This window comes from Rhamphochromis sp. 'chilingali' (assembly GCF_963969265.1).
Source record: "Rhamphochromis sp. 'chilingali' genome assembly, chromosome: 6".
Classification (NCBI taxonomy): domain Eukaryota; kingdom Metazoa; phylum Chordata; class Actinopteri; order Cichliformes; family Cichlidae; genus Rhamphochromis; species Rhamphochromis sp. 'chilingali'.
In genome coordinates this window covers 36831165-36850243 of record NC_137933.1, presented here as the reverse complement: position 1 = coordinate 36850243, position 19079 = coordinate 36831165, and the positions used below count along the sequence as shown (strand labels likewise).

The 19079-nt window shown below is 37.9% G+C and overlaps 1 protein-coding gene across 2 annotated transcripts in view; it reads left to right on the top strand.

Annotated features, from left to right (window-relative positions):
• LOC308398822 (myocyte-specific enhancer factor 2A-like) overlaps window positions 1-19079 on the top strand; it is a 45832-nt gene that overhangs the window by 12948 nt on the left and 13805 nt on the right. The window contains exons 1-3 of one of the 2 annotated variants that reach the window (XM_080885647.1): window positions 7687-7794; window positions 8415-8600; window positions 13410-13613. In XM_080885647.1, the coding sequence (XP_080741773.1) occupies window positions 8547-8600; window positions 13410-13613 (258 nt within the window). In that variant the 5' untranslated portion in view covers window positions 7687-7794; window positions 8415-8546. Of the gene's footprint in view, window positions 1-7686; window positions 7795-8414; window positions 8601-13409; window positions 13614-19079 lie in introns of those variants that run through there. The other variant, XM_080885646.1, reaches the window with a different exon arrangement.

Sequence of the window (19079 nt, the reverse complement as noted above, 5' to 3'; positions counted from 1 at the left end):
ATTTATTTGACACATAGTTGTGGTATGAACTATACTGTGCAAAAAAATCTTGTGTAGCAAAGGTTGCTATCGATTGAAGAAAAAGGCATCATCTTTTTTTGCCTTCCGCTCAAAAACAGTCTTGCTGACCAACTACACAAAAGTTCAACTTTGTCAGCTTCTTTATTCTGAGAGAGAGAGAGTCAGTGTTTCAGGAAAAAAGCTGCACATCTGTTGTGGATTTTAATCTTTTTCTTTTTGCAGTGCAGTAAACGCAGAAGTGCATTCCATCACGGATACAGTGTTTTTTTCACTGCATGAAAACTAGACTTTATGATCTTCCTGACAGCTGACATCGATCACCTCTACTGATGTCTAAGAACACTAGGCGATTTTGTTCCTCAGAGACTCTTATTGGCATTGAATGGACCAGGTGTTGCTATTGTCAAAGATGCATTATATTATATTATATATTACATCTATGAAGCAATAGGCAGTATATTAACTTATAGCCTTTACGTTAGCTGTGCCTATAGAACATTTGGAAACAGAGGGAACGGCTATCATGTCTCTCCCCAAACAATCAGCTTACCAGCAGCTAAGTAACTAATTTGATCTTGTTCGGCTAATCTGTACAACACCCCCAACACCCCTGCAAAAATGCCACGTGGTTCCATGTGGGTGTAGCTGTGTTGAAAGTCCTTGAAAACAAATTCTTACCAAAAATTGTCGTCAATTTTATATTTCATTTTGACCAAAGGCTTGCTTTTTGCCTTATTGGCTCATAGACATCACAATAATTGTTTTAATGTGATTATGATATGTGACAGTGTGATATGTATTTTTCAAAATTAATGTTAACTATTTTCACACATGAATTGCAACCGTGAACTTCTTGAGAAATTATCTAACAAAGGTGCATGTGAGAACACAAGTTGGACATTGAATGCCCTTTAACATGCCATCTCTCTCCATGTGGTGTTGACTGATGTGAGAACATGGCAAGTAAATTCAAATGGAATAAGTGGAATGTTTCCTTTTTCCACTATCTAGACAGCGCTTTCTTCTAAACCACAATGAGTAATTTAAATAGAAAAACCAGGGGAGTGAAGTTTTTACCCTTGTGTAACAGATATGGAAGAAGGAAAATCTGGACAATTATAGGGTTTAATTTTCCTGACACTGGCCCTTCGGAACAGTGGAAACCAGCTCCAACCACTAGTATGGATCACGCGCTTTGCCCTTAGAAATTTGTTTGGTGTTTGTTTGTGTGTATATATTTTTTAAATCCAGAGACAGACTGATAAATAACTTTATTGTTGATAAATAACTTATAATAAAGTTTAGCATAAAATAATTTGATCTATTTGACCTTTTGGCCTGACTTCTGGCTTCGGATGTAGCAATAAATTTATGTTCAATGGAATAAGAAAATGTTAATGGTGGTTTGTGTGTTTGTAGTGTTTTGAAGGGTGGTTTACTCAAAGCTCCTTCCTTGCCAGACAGACTGATCATAAAACAGGAAGTACTGTAGTTGACAGAGCTAACAGGAAGCTGGCAGCTTGCAGGGGTTTTACTTCACTCTAGTTTAGTTATGTCCAGCCTTTTTGTCATCACTGTGGTAGTAAATAATTTTTTCATACTTTTAAATATAGACTTAGTTGAAGTTTTGAGACGCACACAAATAAATGCTAGTAATAGTTCCAAATCATTTTTAAATGACTGATGAATATTAGATGACTTAACCTGCATTTAATCTTGGAACATTTCAATGGCCATGAGTTTGAAACACTGTTGCTGATGAACTACGTGGGTGACACAATGTTTCAAACTCCCACACTACACTTCACTATTCATAAGAATTGCTCAGTAGAGTCATGGGTCATGATGTTTCACTGTCAGAAAATGTAGCTTTAAGTGAGCTTAAATTTAAGTGAGCTCTTCATAGTGGATATAGGTTATTGCTTAGTATATTTATAAATTGTATACAACCGGGAAGTATTTTAAAGGAACAGTTTAACATTTTGGGGTATATACTTTACTTTCTTACTAAGATTAATGATATCATTGTCATGTTTATGCAGCAGCTAAACAGCCAGCCGTATGGTGGCCATGTTCATGGATAGAACTTGGCCAGTGCTCTGCATATGACTTATTTAGCCATTTGCAAATATAAAGCAGTGGTAGTAGTGATTGCAAGCTTTACAGTTTAACCGATGTTTATGTGCTCTGCCACAAGTTAACTGCATTGCCGTCAACTCAGTAATGTGTTAGACACAGAGAGAGGGACTAGTGCATTGTTCCAAAGATCTTAACAACAACACTACAATGCCAGGTGTCCACAGCACTACATTTGCTTACAATACATGATAAGAATCTCTGTCACAGCAGTTTCAGTGTTTGTGCAAAACTCTTCATCCTAGCTTAGTGCCTTAGGATGGCACTACTCAGCAATTCCGCTTTAAAGACTTCTTGAAACATCTAAACAAAATCAGCCATAAATAAATAAAAAACAGTCAGAGATGTGCTCTTCTGCTGGGCTCTGCCAAACCTAAGCAGCCCATATATTCATGCACCATAGTGTTCAGTCACCCAGCACTAGCTTGGTGCTGGTTATTAACAACTCCAAAAATAAGTACTGCTACAGCTACATTCGCCCACACTAACATTCACTAAGCAACATCATTTGTTTGAATCATAAAAATAACAACTTGCATTTTTTTAAAACTTGATTCAAATTTAAACTGACAAACAAAAGCACAGAGAATAATTATTAAAGGTAAAACTTTCTTTGGCGTTCCTTTTTATTTTACAGACCACAGTTTTGTCTTTGGCTGAGCTCAATATTCTTTACTTCTGCTTTACGTCCATGTGATTATTCAAAGATTTTGTCACTTTGTCTAACAACTTAGAACTATGTGAAGTTTTAGCAAATGTATTCCGAATATCCACAGGAATTGGATTTCATGGGCGAGATAAGGCGGAGGGTTTTTGACTGTGAGGTTCACTCTAGGGTTTAGCGCTCCCTGTTTAAGGATGTATCAAGAGGAGAGCATCTTCTAACGTTAGAGAGGTGCTGAAAGGGTCAGAGCAAGTTTAAATGATGAAATCAAATGTATTTTTTAAATTGATGTTTCCCCATTTTTTATGTTGGTGTTTATCCGTATAATTAACACTTTATTATGATCTGATATTTGTGTGTTACTTCACCACAAAAGGAGAAATTCCACAGCAATATCACATTTGTTACCAGTGTATGAAACACATCCTAAATTACTGTAATTTTCTTTTAGGCAAGGGAAGACAGGTTTATTTATAGAGACATGGCAGTGCTCAGTGCTTTACACAAACATCAAGAGCATTACATAAAAAAGCAAAGGAAATTACAAATATAAAATAAAACAAAATAAAATAACGAGAAACTGTCAACAGGATGCATACAGTGAGTTACCTATGACACAGACATACATCATCATTGCCATCATCACCACCACCATCGTCACCACCATCCCCACAATAGCCATCATCACATTCACTAGTGTACATACCCAAGAACGTATATTCAAAAGGAAAAAGAACATCTCTTCATCTTAATTCAAAGCAGTAGCGAATAAAACAGTTTTAAGATCAAACTTAAAACAAATTTAAAAATGTACTTAAAATTAAAAGAACTAAGATTTGGAGCAGACGTCAGGTTTTGTGGTAGTATGTTGCAGATATTGGGAGCACAAATAGTAGATGCTGATGTTCTTGTTTAGTTTGAATTCTCAGAATGGAAAAAAGCAAACTGTTAAAGTGATCTGGTTACTCAATGTTTTAGAATAGATGGGACTTTTTGTTTGGGTGTAATAATATGACAGTACATGGATGATTTGTGTGTTTGTGAGTGCTGGTTGTCTGTTGGGTCATCTCTGTTTGTATTAATTTTCATATCAGCCAGACAGTTTCTGCCATAGTAACATTGATCAGGACAGCTTGTCTGGGAAACATGTGAATGAACGGTGTAAAACAGACTCCACTGAAGCATGGGCAGCCTGAAACAAAGCAATTGTTGCTACTACAGAGAGGAAAAAGTGTCCATAAGCATTTGGCAATTTTGTGTTTCAGTAGTATTCCATTGTTTCTGGATCCAAGGTTGCATCATCTTTCATTCTTTTTAAAATGTCAGCAATAAAGCATTCAGAGAAAAACATGGAGACTAGACATTTACTGCCAGTAGGGCTGCCACAAACGATTATTTTTGCAATTAGTCGACTAATCAGAGCATGCATCCATTGGATGTAAACGTACAGCTTATTGCACCAGCATGCATCTGCTCTTATATAACTATCATTAGCTTACAGCTTTAAGTGTTTAAGGTATGTGCTAACTAAAAATAAAGACAAGATGATAGTTTATTAAATTTTAATGACATTTGCAGATTGTTTCGGTGGAGTTTAATAAACTCAGCCGTCTGCTCCTTGCTATCTAAAATATAACAGGACACCGGAGTATATTCTCGAGCATCTCACACTTCTGATAATCAGTTGTCTCTTTGACGTTTATTCAGCTGTGTAGAAACTATAACTTTAATCTCAGCCAAACCGATTTACTCAGGAACAAATAAAATACTAGAAAAAGCCAAACAGTATCAATTTTAAGTTATCTAAGTGACTTATATATCACGTTTAACCTGAGTAGCGAAAGACGGCGGTGGATTTGAAAACGATTTGCCGGGAGTCCGGTGTTCTCACGGCTCTAGTGAGCCTTGCCCCTGGCTAGCTATCGAGCTGGTGGATAACAGACGTTTCCGAAAATGTCGGAGCGCTTTTGAAAAAATGTGGTGTCTTGATAAACTGAGCAGATATTTGAGGTTTACACAGCTACATTCTCACCTGCAAATATGTTAAACGTTTATTTTGTGACCCAGAAAGAATAATAAGAGTAATATTAAAACTAACTAGCTGCCGCCATTGTTGACAACTGAGCTGGGCTGCGCTATGAATTCTGGGACAAAGCTCCTTCTTCTTCGGGGTTTAACGGCAGCTGGCATCCTTGTACATGCAGTGCTGCCATCTTCTGTTTCAGTCCGTTATTACACTCTTAAATCCTACTACTTATTCCTGCGCCTTTTGGGATCTTACAAAGCTTCAAACGACGCTTCGACTATTAAATTAGTCGTCGACGTAATTGTGACTAGTCGACTAATCATGGCAGCCCTAACTGCCAGCATGAACAACAAATCTTAACCACATCTTTAATATTTACCATCATTTACCTATTTGCAAATTATTCACTGACATCGATTTTCTAGCTTACAATACTAACACATGGCAGCTACAAATTATTCACCTTTCTATGACTATATTTAGGCCCTTGACGGACCTTTTTTGGGGAAAAAGTCAAAGCGATGGCTAACTAATGATAAAGTACTCGATATGTTACATGTATTAATATTTCAGGGAAACCACAATCTTCCCCTGATGTAGCCAAAAAATGACAAAACACAAGAGAAGGTGAACCCAGAGTCCTGTGCTGTGTCCTCCTACTATTAAGCACTTAATGTGTGAGTTGCTAAATATATTAGAAAAGAGCACTGGTCCACTATCCAGTCCAGAATCTAACACTAGTGTGTAATAAGTAAAGGGGTCTTAAAAACAAACTTTAATTTGTCTTTAATTATAAAAATATCCCATTAAAAAGGTTAGCATTAGTGCAATTCAAAAAAGACAAACAGACCTAACATTTGTCTTTTTTTGGTACATTTTTCCACATTTTCTTTTTGAAGCAAATAAAGTGATAGGAAATATTCCCACAGAATGCATTTTGTGGTAAGAGAAACAGCAAGCTGTCCCCTAGTAGGAGGGTCAGTGGTTCAATTCCTGGCTTCTCCAGTCCGCATGTCAAAGTTTCCTTAGACAAGAAGCTGAATCCTGCTGCCTCCGATGCATCAATCAGAGTTTACTTGAAATAGGAAGGATAAATGCAGCTTGTAGCATAGAAGCACTTTGAGTGCTCAATTTCAGTACAAAGTATTGGAGTAGTTAGTGGTTTCTAATGTAAATCTTACATAATCTGAGTTATATATGGATGCAAATTGCTTCCACAACAACACTTCTATTAATTTGGCAAGTTGGCAGCTTGGTTCAAAGTAATTATTGTACTGATTTTAGCCACCATATTTTTCATATCATAGGCAGCATGGTGGTGCAGCGGCACTGTCACAACACGAAAGTTTCCTTGTTATCCAGCTCCCTCCCACAGTCCAAAGACATGTTGGATTAATTGGTGATTATAAACTGGTCGTGGGTGTGGATGCGAGCATGAATAGTTGTCTGTCTGTCTCTATGGTAGACTGGTGGTCTATCCAGAGTATACTCGGCCTCTTGCCCTGTGACAGCTGGGACAGACTCCAGCCTGTTATGAAAATGGATAGATGATTAGAGGTCATTAATGACCAGTGAAGCAGCAGATTCTTGAAAGATTTTTGCAATAATGTCAAACTTTAAATCTGCTACAAAATGAAAAAGCACCATCTCAGGTAAGTTTTCAATGTTATTACATAAGATGCATTTATACTGAACACATTTATACTGATATAAATATATAATAGCAAACAATGAACACATTCAGCTGTTTCTAATTCAGCAGGCTTCCAAATTGGAAGAATAAACATTTCCCTTCTTAACATTTAAGATCTTCTAAAATCATTTTACACCAAACTAAAGTAATTTCTGGCACTAGCAACTAACGGGGCAGTCCCATTTATTCAGATAGGCCGGCTAAGAGGCTAGTTATGACTTTACTTAATGTGACCTGAAGTGTTAAAATTTAGCAGATTTAAGCAGATCATCATGTTTTAACAACAGAATGCTGTGACTAAGATAGTACAAAGTCCAGTCTGTTATCCTAATAATACCAGAGCAATACCAGGGTTTATCTGATTGAAACTTAGAACACTGCAAATATTCAACACTCAAAAGCACAGGCTGAAATAAATATCTGCATGATGATGATGTTTGCAGGGATGAGTATCATGGAAAGGATTTTCTTTCTCTCTTTTTAAAATATTTGTGTCTTCCCATCAAATCATCCAGATTGTAAAACCGATAAATCCGTGTGACCTTTAAATCCCAAACATACAAGGAGTCTTTGTCTGTTACAGTTTATATTCTGTCGTGACTTCCGAAGGGTCAGTTGGAATCTCGGCGATGGTGAACAGGAAGCATTAGAGTGATAGCGTGCCTTTTCTTGCAAATTAATTGTGTTTAAATATAACTTTGCTTTAAATGTTAAAACAAAAACAGAAAATGTAGGGTTTCAAATAATCATTTAAATGGAACAAGAACAAAGTGGGCTAAGATACATTTGGAATTAAAATGGTATTTTGGAAAATTTAAGTGTGTGTGGGGTTTTTTTTTTTAGTGGTATTTAACTATATTACCATTTAAGATATGTGCACTACATTTAAATCTATAAAAATAACCAATACATTTTCTCTGGTGAAAGACAAATGCATTTGTTCTATCTCTCAACCCTGTGAACTGGGTCTGCTGTGGGGGTTTTGGTGGCTCAGCGCTGGGCTCCACATGCTGCAATAATCCAGGGAGGGTTAGGATAAAGCCTGGCTTCGTCTCACTCTCTGCCTCCTCCCAGATCAGATGAGATTAGGTAAGAGCTAAGGAGCTCTGCGGGAAGGCAGGGCTCAGAAACACTGAGGTTGAAGAAAGGAGGGACGCATCAAGGCAGGTGGTCACTCCTGCAAGAGGAGAAAGCCAGAAAGCAGAGGTGAATCCACTAAAGACAGCTGGCCTGGTTGGTGCAGATAAAGAAGAGGTTGGTGCAAGCTACAGTATACAGAGGCGTGTGATGAAGTATGGTACATACAGTATGACGCTTATTCTCTATGTATTACAGTGTCTGTGCTCATGTGTCTCTTTATAATTATAGATTCAGCTCCGGAGTGAAAGGAACGCTCTCTAGAACAAACAGAAAGTTCAGTCTTTGGCTCAATTGTGTGTTCCAGCAGTAGTAGTTGAGAAGCTGGTGAGGGATCATATCCTTGTTGTTGGACCAGCACGTGTTTAGTCAGTCTCGCTTCGTGTCCTCTTAATGGCTCTCTTTATGGTGTTTTGAAAAGATGTCCTCCTTCTTTCTACAAAACTGCAATCAACAGTGACAGCAAAATGTGAAATGCCAAACTGCAGAGGAAAATTTCAAAATGGTAGAAATGGATTTTGTGTCCCTGACTAATGTATGTTTATTATTCATTCTTCTTTCTGTTCCTTCTTTCCTTGCATAACTGGCATTTTCAGTGTAAGCAGTGTGTGACCCTTTGCACTCTATGATTTGTCCAAGTATTTGAATATCTTTGCTGAATAGAACTGTTTCTGTGACTGCTCGTACACAGTAAATAAACAATGATTAAGTTAACGCTGATTGTTGCTCTCTTTCAGAAAGCCATGCTAAGCTGATGGACTAACAGGAGCTGACAGGGGGACTATGTGTTGAGGATTGTCTTTTAAATTTTTATATACTTGGAGCCCTCTGATATTCATCTTTGGTTGTTGGTGGACGTTGCTTTAGCAATGGGAAGGAAGAAGATTCAAATCACCCGTATCGTTGATGAGAGGAACCGACAGGTGAGTGTCTTCTTCCTTTGTCTTCTTAAATGTCTTTAGTTTTTGCGCAAAATATCTTTGCGTTGTTGTTTTATGTCAGTGCTGAAATCTGCTGTGTACTTTAACTGTTGAGAACACCTTCTAGTTTTAGCATTTATTTCATTGTTATGTTTCGTTTTCGTGATATCTCATGTGTCGATGTGTGGCCCATGTGGCGCTCCTGCTCAGAGCACACTCTAAAAATGTGACGTTCACTGTGCTGATTCCACGATCCCAAAGAGCCGCATAAAAGTAGAAGTGCCATTTTAGTCAGGTACCCGTTTCTAATAAAAAGACACATATTATGTACATGAGCACGTACTGATAGGTTCATTAACACTTTGTAAAAGCATCCTGCACCCAACCTTTTGCTGGTACACTTTTGTTTAAATCTAAGAAGCTCCCAGAGGTTTCTTTAAGCTGTTTCACTTTTGAGAGTGTAGTGGTCACAGCTGGTGGCGAGGGCAGTAATTTGGGGTTAGCTGGGTCCGGACAGCACCCTGTCATTAGCAGGGTGGGTCAGTGTTAGGGACACACAGTGGCCTTCTCTCCTCACCGTCTCCTTACGCAGCCACATTGCTGCCCACTGGAATCCCTCTCTGTCTGTCTCCTCTATATATATCACCCCCAACAGCACAACAAATACCAGCCTGTCTGGAAGGAAGGCACAGACTCTGGAAATAGGGATGTGGCTGGAAAATAAATATCTGGGATAATGTTTATATTTGATGTTTGGTTGTCTTGGCTGAAGCATTTTTAGATAGACACTGCTTCAGTTGTGTGGCGTGCACTATCACTTGAGTCTGCCGTATATTTAGGTTCTTGTACTCTATTTTGGGAAGTTGGTTTGTGTTTTTTTTTTTTAATCTGTCAAGTGCATGAAGTGTTTTCAGCAGTTTTTCCTCTTTTTAATGTATCAGACTATCACACATCATGCACAATATACAGCAATGACTTGGCTTTAGTGGAAAGATGCACTAGTGATAGATGGTGTTTATGCAGCCACACACTCTAAAAGAGGAACAGTGTAGTTTTTGGTAATCTCTTTTCACGTGTATTTGCAAGTTATGCTCAAGAAATAGTATCACTTGAAACTTGTTTTCAGAGACAACAGTTTACAAGTTAACTGACCTTATGCCTTTGGAAACTGATTGTTTAATGTTGCTGAATTTGCACGTTTGCTCACTTACAAAGAAATGAACAGTTTGTAATTTTCATGGTTTCATTTTAATGGAGAGGGGCAGAATATGAACCAATGATCCAGAGAGAAAACATTAAATAATAGTTATACATTGATTTGCATGTCATTGGGTGAAGTAAGTATTTGATTCTCTACAACCCACAGAATTCTGGCTCCCATAGATTGTAATTCCTGTTCCACATGGGCACACAGCCAATCAATCAATCAGTCAGTTACAGGTGCTCCTGATTTCATCTCATTATGTGGATATAACACACTTATATACAGAATCAGTTTCTTCCATTTCCACCTATCTACCACCGTGGGCAAGACCAAAGAGTTGTCAAAGGACGTCAGGGACAAGACTGTGGACTGCTGGAATGGCTACAAGACCATCAGCAAAAAGCTTGGTGAGAAGGTGAACTTCTGCTAAGATTATTAAAAAATGGAAAACAAAGTGACCATCAGTCACCCACAGTCTGAGCTCTATGCAAGATCTTGCCTCATGGGGTGAGAATAAAAATGAGAAAGTTGGTGGTTTAGGCGAGAACTACACATGACAAGGTTGTAACTGATCTCAAGGCAGTTGGTATCCCAGTCACCAAGCACTTCATTAGTAACACAATATGCTGTAATGGATTGATGATCCCAACATCCCCTCGCTTGAGAAGGCATGTGTACAGGCCTATCTTAAGTTTATCAGTGAACATCTAAATGATTAAGAGAAGGTTTGGGAGAAAAAAACTGTGGTTAGATGAAAGTTTTGCATAACATTCATTTGCTGTGTTTGTGGAAACACTGAGTATAACCCAAAGAACATCATCCCCACAATCAAGCATGGAAGTGGAAACGTTCTGTTTGGGGGCTGTTTTTCTGCTAAGGGTACAGGATGGCTTCACTGCAGTGAGGGGCCAATGGACAGACCCATGTATAAAAAAAAACCCCTCCTTCCCTCAACCTGAACATTGAAAATCGGTCCTGGATGGGCCTTTCAGCCTGTCAATGATCCAAAATAACTGCCAAGGCAACAAAGGAGTGGCTGAAGAAGAAGTACATCAATGAGTTGCCAAGCAGGAGCCAAGAAAGCTAAAATAATTTATAGAGTTTCTGTGAAGAGGTGTGGGCCAAATTCCCTCCTGAGATGTGTGCTGATCTGGTGACCAACAAGAAACATCTTACCGCTGTGCTTGCCAACAAGGTTGTCTCTACGAAGTACTAAGTACTCAAGTACTAAGTAAGGGAATCAAATACTTATTGTACTCAATGACATGCTAATCAATTCATAACTTTTATGTCATGTGTTTTTATTTTTTGTTTTTTTTTTGTTTTTCAGTTCTGTCTGAAGCTGTACAGTTTTGTTTTTTTTTACAAGTGAGCACACTTACGAATTCAGGACGTGTTTATTTCCCAAACTGTAAGACTGTCATTCAGTTCACCACTATCATTTAATCTTGTTACTGTAACATGTTTGCAAAAACGATTCTGCGAGAATTACTATACAAAATATTGCGACTAGGCACACATTACATTATAGCAGCCCGGATGGGAAGAAAATAAAAATGTTTATGAATGTTTGTGTGCAAATAATTCAGTCCCAGTCAATGTATATTTGGTGTTCTATACTATAAAAAAGAAAAGTCAATCTACAGTGCATTGAGTAAAATTCTTCAAATGAGGCTTAAACCAGAGACCACATATTTACCCATCTGAGGGTTTACCATGTAGACTATAGTCAAACTAGCTTTACAATGTCAGCTGTCGATAAATGAAAGAAAACAACGTTATTTTACTGCAAATACAGTTAAATACTTTGGTAACAGTAAAGATATGAATTTTTTAGGACTTGCAGTTAGATCAAAGTTATTCTGTATTATTTCTGCTTTATAACTGTAGTATGTAAAGCAATGACATACTGTATATAATACCAGGATATAAAATGGTTTCCTCACTTCGGGAATGCATAAAACAGGAAAAGTAAAAAAGAATGTCAGAGGAGTGGATATTTTCTACTAAACAGGTACTGTGCACACAGTTTCTTGAAACACCACTAAGCCATCACTCAAGTGGTATTATTTAGAATTCCCATCAATTAAATAAATCGTTTGGCAGAAAAGCAACTAAAAGCTAAAAATAGAGAAAAAGATTTTTGTTATTTGACTGTGAATAGTTTAGATTTAGCTCTAATAATAATGTGTCCTGTGTCGGTATACAGTTTCGTACAACTGGGCTGTTTTGAAAGTTGTAAATCTGTCTCTAGTCCCAATTATATTTTACAGAGGTAATAATCAAGACACTTCCTGTTATAATTCTTGGCCATAATGATGCTTGAGTGTCATGACAGCGGTATGGTAAGATCTGTAAAAGTGCTCAGAACAATAAGTGTAAAGGAAAGTGTAAAGAACTGAACTACAGAAATAACCATGTAAAAAGAAATATACCTGACACTCAACATTGCCAGAAAGCTTTGAGATGTGAGTCTGCAGAAGCTTCTGGAACTGAAAAGATATGAGTCAGGATCCCAGAAGCTATGACAGAAGTAAGACATACCCAGATAAATACAGATGATTCATTGCAGGGAGTGAGCTACACACCATAAAGGGATAAGAGCATGATCCATGTGTGACCTGTGGGTTTACACTGAGCTGTAAATGGTCCACTCCAAACAATATGTTTTAGCTTTATGTTCTGGAGGAATATGGAGGTGTCAAGAATGACTGTTCTACTTTATAAGCCATAGTGCAATATAACACTACAGTATGAGCTTAAAGGGGGGGTTTGACTGTATTTCTGCCGAAAATGTTTATGCACAGCCCTCTGTCTTACTAATAAAGTTGAACACCTTGATGGTAATCATTAAGGGAGGTGAAACATTACATAGTTTCTTTCCCCACCTACCTTTCCCATCCACTCCACTCATTCAGTAACATTCCACTAGAAACTGCAGTGTTACTGAATTAGTATTTCCAGATTATTACTGCGTTCTTTCAGAAGTGCAGAACTAGAGAACTAGAGATCCCCCACCCCTTGTCTCTTCCTGTTTGACACTTACACACACATTTTAATTCTCTTCTCTTTTCTCTGAAAACTATCAGCCAGTGAACACGGCGGTAGGATGAGCTGACAAATGTATCGCTTGTTTTGGAAGAGTTGTTTAAACACCTAAAATGAAACATTTATGTTAGTGCAGATTTGTATTACTATTGCTATCATTGCACCATACATTCACATCAGAGGCCACGGGGCAAAGCACTGCGGATTACCTGTTCAGAAGCCATTAGATGGACTATTTAGATTTCACTGCTTTAAAAGACATTTTTTTAAATATTATTGGGTTATGAAGACAAAAACATTTAATTGTTACTGTAAAAAGGGTTTTTGTTTTTGAAAGATTTATAACATTTTCAACACACAGCACAGAGTACAAAGCAAACGGTGATTTATTACTTCAGACAGAACACATTCAAAAATATTTTTGGATGCCGTGTAGCCTTAATTTTATAAATACTCTGACTTGCTTGTGAAAATCTAGAAAGAACCAACAGGTATGACCCTTTATTTGACCTGTTGTAGGTTAGCTATTCTAGGCTGATCTCTGGCTTTTGTTCTTCCAGGTGACTTTCATGAAGAGAAAGTTTGGCCTGATGAAGAAGGCCTACGAGTTAAGTGTTCTGTGTGACTGTGAAATTGCCCTCATCATCTTCAATGGCTCCAACAAGCTGTTTCAGTACGCCAGTACCGACATGGATAAAGTCCTGCTGAAGTACACAGAATACAACGAACCCCACGAGAGCAGAACCAACTCTGACATCGTCGAGGTACGTGGTAGGACGCTGTTCTTAACCTTTTACTCATGTCACTGCTTTGACCTTTGGATAGTCTGTTTGTAGAGACGTCTTTTGGTGGGTCATTTCTTGAAACCTGTTAGGTTGCATCACTCAGCACTAATGACTGTAGTATGCAAATACACATCGCATGCTGCAGCTGATTTTGAATTAACACGAATTAAATTTTAGCAAGAATATAATGCTGAGTTATTATTTCATTGTGCACGCAAGTGCATTGATCGACTCTTGCAGCATCCATTCAGTAGATTAGGGAAACAAATGCCTGCAGTTGTGTTTTAGAAAGATGAATTCCTAGAAAGTGTAACTCCAGAGGATTTAGGTGCTGCCTTCAGTATTGTCTTCCTCTTTATGAAATATTGAGAAATAGATTTTCCGTTGCTTATGATGTGTTATTTCATTGAACACATTAGTGCTGATCTTTATAAAGTAAAGGCCAGATGTAAGGGTTGAGTAACACTTGAGGTTCAGGAGAGACAGACAGGCATGCAGCTGTTTCCTTCTACTAGTTTACACTGGTGCATTCTGTGAGGAAACTGTCCCCCATCCGACACAAGTAAAAATGAGAATAGTCCTACTGATCAGGCAAAAATAAAAGAAGAATTCATGTAGGTGATGCTAGACGAATAAAAGTGCTCAAGCAGTGTGCTCATTTCATGCTGATTACAGTACAGTACTACAGTTACTGCATAATAGGAACTCTAAAGGTTATTAAGATTTAAAGTGGTAAAATAAAACTGGCTGAGTTCCACTATGAAAGAAGGCAATAAAATAACTAAAGAGGTCATTTAAGAAAGTCTCTAAACTGGTCCAAATGTTCAATATAGGGAATTTAAAAAACTTGTTTGGTGAGCATCAGGAAGTACTGGTACATGTGTAACATGTAACTCAATCCAAATAACTGCGCAGCCATAAATTCCACCTTTGTAAACTCTGCTGATGATGAATGTAGCCTGTCATTGAGAATATTCGTTTAACCGTATGTTAATGTCTACTGGTTACTGTGTTTACTGTGGCATTAAAGTGGTAATTGGACTGGCACTTTCCTAATCTCAAAGCATTTTATTACTATCACAGTCACCCATTAATACAAGCACCTTTTTCTATGCCTAAGTCCTTTTAACCTATGATTCACACACATTCATACACTGCCATTCATACACATTCATAGACGGCGGATACATCAGGGGCAACTTGGGGTTTTGAAGAATAGCTCTCAGACTGAAAAGCCAGGGATTGAACCTGGAACCTTCTGATTAGGAAAGAGTAGTGGAAAGTGGTGAATGAGCGTAAGGTAAAGAGTTCTGATTACAAATTCTGTCTATAGCAATACATTTCAATATACACCTGACTCTAAACCACTTCACATAGCAGAACAAATGCCTTACTATGCTTATCTACTTAGTATACTAGTCTACTTATCATTTCTTTTCAGTGTCAGTGTGTGGTAAGACTTGAATTAAGCGGTCAAAGAAGTGCAGGAGACTGATGCTGTCCAGTGTAGCAAGTGATTTATTCACCATTTTGTGACCCAAACAATATTTACAAAGAAACAAATAGGAAACTCAACTCTATAATTAACTCAGTTCAAATAAACATAACTGAACTTAAATCAATGGAAATTAAGGTCAAACTGCACACAGCTACACTGACCTGAACCTTTCTTCTCAAACACCTGAGTTCTTCTGCTTAAATAGTTCACTTAAGATTTCTCCTCTGGACTATTCCATTCGGTAGGTAAGATGAACATATTTATATTCAAACCTCTACTGCTACTCTTTACTGGCAACATAAACTCTGTGGTGTAATCAATACGTATTACAACAATAAATCTATTTCTTCATAAACCCTCTAAAATCAACTTTATTAAATTACAAGAGTTCTTCCCCTCCTGCACTTGGTCTCTTCCTGTGACCTCAGAAGAACCCAGAAGCTATAAAGCAGGAAGTAAAACTACATTCCCTCCTTTTGTTTCTGGAAGACAGGTAGGTAAGGTAAGTTCTAAACAATACAAATTAACAGTTGAAATAAAGAACATGTCAATTTAACAAACTTATAGGAGTTGATTTAAACCAAGATGTTATATTATATAATCTGTAAAAGTGCAAAACATAAACCCGAGATAGTAGACGTTTGCCTATTGCAGATCACATGTGAAATATGGTTAAATCAAAACAAGAATGTTAACTAAGAATATAGACAAGTGGTACTCTCACCCACTTTGTCACACAGTGAAAAAGGAAATACAAAAAAAATGATGAAACATAGGCTGGACCTCAGAAAAGCTCAATTGAGACTGTTCACAGTGATAAGACCCAGCTGTCCACCGTTCTGCTTGGTCCCACAGCGTCATCAGTGTGGTGATGCTGTTGAGACTGGTCCCTGAGCAGCTCTGTTCTGTTTTCATGGCATTTAGTCGGTGTCCCTGCCATTAAAAATGAATGGTCATTGTGACTCATTTTGTAACTGCTTATGTAAGCTTCTAATGCGTGTTTTTCTCTCCGGAAGCCTGAATTTACTGCTCCCACACTCTTTCCTCACACGCTCAGTATTGTTTCCATCCTTTCAGAGGATTAATTTTCATTTTCTTTGGTCTTACACTAATTCAAACCATAACCACTGTCATCCTAACCTAACTTTAGTTAGACTTCCCAGAACCTTAATCAAGTCTTCAACTTGCAATCTTAAGGAAAGAACTGTATCAAACTGAAGAGCAACCAAACTGTCTTCAGTTTCATCACTCTTATGTGATCTCATAAAGATGGTTCCACGTGTACACGCCTGGCAGTGCTGTACCAAATGTTAATTGTAAGGAACTCAAGCTTCCCAAACGAATGTATTTACTTCCAAAATGGCTCCACTTACTGGAAAAGAGGAGCTTTGGTTTTTAAGTTTGTTTCATTAGAGTCTGGCCAAGTCTTTTTTCCAGTGTGCTCTAAATTTACTGTTATTTCAAATGTTTCACCTTCCCCGGGAAATGTGACATTGTTTTTCAAGGGTAACTACAGGCACTGTGCTGAAAAGAAAAATAAAACCATAAGCCAGTGCAGAATAGAAACGTGCTTGTTGACCTGGAAAGTCTCGTCAAACTCTACAATCACCGAACACTGAATTAATTTTCGATGTGGTGACAGTGGTGGTGGTGGAGGCAGTTAATATGCATCATTGATGTTGCCCATAATGATTCTAAGGACTATGACCCTGTCTATTCTGCTGTTAACCACAAGCAGACACCTGTGACTGCTCTCTAGGCCAATAGGCCTTGATTTGCCTGCTTTGAGCCTTTATTTGTTTATTCCCGCAAATGTCACGCATACAGACAAGCTGGTTAAAACAAAGCTTAGAAAGTGAGAGGTGTTCTTTTACATATCGGTCAGTCTATTTGCAACATTTAGGCATGAAATTTGACTATGTGTAAAGTAGTACCCCACTGGCTACAACAGTCTTCCCATGTTTGGAAGGAGAAGCGGAAAGCTTCTTTGGATTCATTGTCGTTGTTTGATGGAGTATTATGCTTGCTGATGTCTCTCTTCAACACACAAATAGCTCGGCTGGTTTTGACACACACAGGAAATCTGCACATGAGCGATGCTGCTATAATACCAGCATACTTTGTCTTCCTTTACATTGTTTAACAGAAAGTGTAGGTAAATGTTTTGATATAAAGTTTGAATATTTCTCAGTATGTGATCAATCTTAGCAATACTTCAGATATTTCTCTTTCATTATTTTTTTTGTAAAGGGTATCCATGGCATTGATTTGGATGAACTAACTGACAAGCTGCATTATCGGCTTCATTATCTTGTTGCGTTACTAAGCATAAAGTGGAAACATCATACCTAAGGGTATTAATAAACTTCCCCTTTTCAACAATACCATAAAGTCAGCCTTCCATTATTAGTGCTTTAAAAGAATAGATGAACATTTAGAGAAACGGTATTAGTCCCTTTCGTGTTTGAATTAAATTAAGAGTGATATCATTCATACTTTTGTATGGTAACTTTTTACCATACAAAACCCAATCTTTGTTTGTGGTTTTTTTTTTTTTTTTGCCAACTCTCATGGTGTCAGTAAAGCTCACGACACAATAAACAGGAAGCCATGAAGTCCCTGCCTTACAAAAAACAGTTTTTTCTTTGCACGTAGGATAAATTTGACTTTTAAGCACATTCAAGCACCAGCAGTTATTCATAAATGTCACAGAGTATGCAAGGGTTGGGTGCATATATCCATATGGCACAACAGCAGCAACTTCCTTAACCGTTAATAACTAGTAATTATTTGACACAGGGCTGACATCTAAAAAGTAAAAATGTCAAATATGGCAGCAGATAACCTGGTATAAATGAGAGCATATTTTATAATCTCCAAAGTTTCTGTGGTTGGATAAATTCTTACACATGGTTATAATTTAGTGTTCAGGAAATCAGGAAATTTTAAACTAATAAAACAGTTTTGGCAGCAGAACAAGGGGTCGTTTTCTGCTCATAAATCCTAATTAATCACTTGGATTACTAACTGTATACTTCATGAAAGTACAATTTCTTCACATTCAAGTAAAAAGTGGCTCCTGTAAGCTATTTAAAGGACCAGTTCACTGAAATTACAAAAACAACTGTACAAATATTCCCGTGGAAAGGCCTTCTCTCCATGTACTTGGTTCTGATGGTGTTTCAAAGAAACTTTCTTTTCCATGGATTGTGTTCATTCCACAACCAGAGTAATTCTGCAAACCCTATACTCCATGCCTAACAATGTGTTTGCGATAGACTAGCATACACTGTTACAAGCACTAGGCTTTTGAAATGTCTCCATGTGTGTAGATGAAAATGTAATGTCAACCATAAATGGAGGTGGAAGCAAGCAAACCTGTAATGATAACGGCCTGCCAGCTAAAACAGCTACAAAGTCCTCACTGTTCAGCTACTATCACTAACAGATTACTTTTGTCATAATAATTGAGACAAGTTTGTGTCCAGCAGACTTGAGTTTCAACAACAACAGAGCAGTTGTCCAAGGTGTGCAGCCCTGTCAGCCTGCAGAGCCCAGAGATGAATGAAAAGCATAACAGAAAGAGAACGCTACAACACAGTGAAACCTGGCACTGTGGCAAAACGCACAACAGCTGATTTGGTTTAGTTCTGTGTGACAGGATGCTTCATGTGAAAGCAATCTGTGAAATGTAAGTGTGCCTTTCAAAGTATGCGAGCTGTGCGTTTTCTCTCTGCCAGAGATGCATTGGATCACTCCTCAAGCACTCCCATGCCTGGCCTATTCTTAGCCTGTAGGGCAATCACCCGACTGGAAAAGACTCGCTCCAGAGAAAGAGGGGGTCTTATTTTATCTGTGATGTTGCCCCGAGAGCAACAAGACGTCACCCTCACATGTCAAGATGCTTAGTGGTGCAGCTCGTGCCTCATGGTGGCAGTGATCCAGAT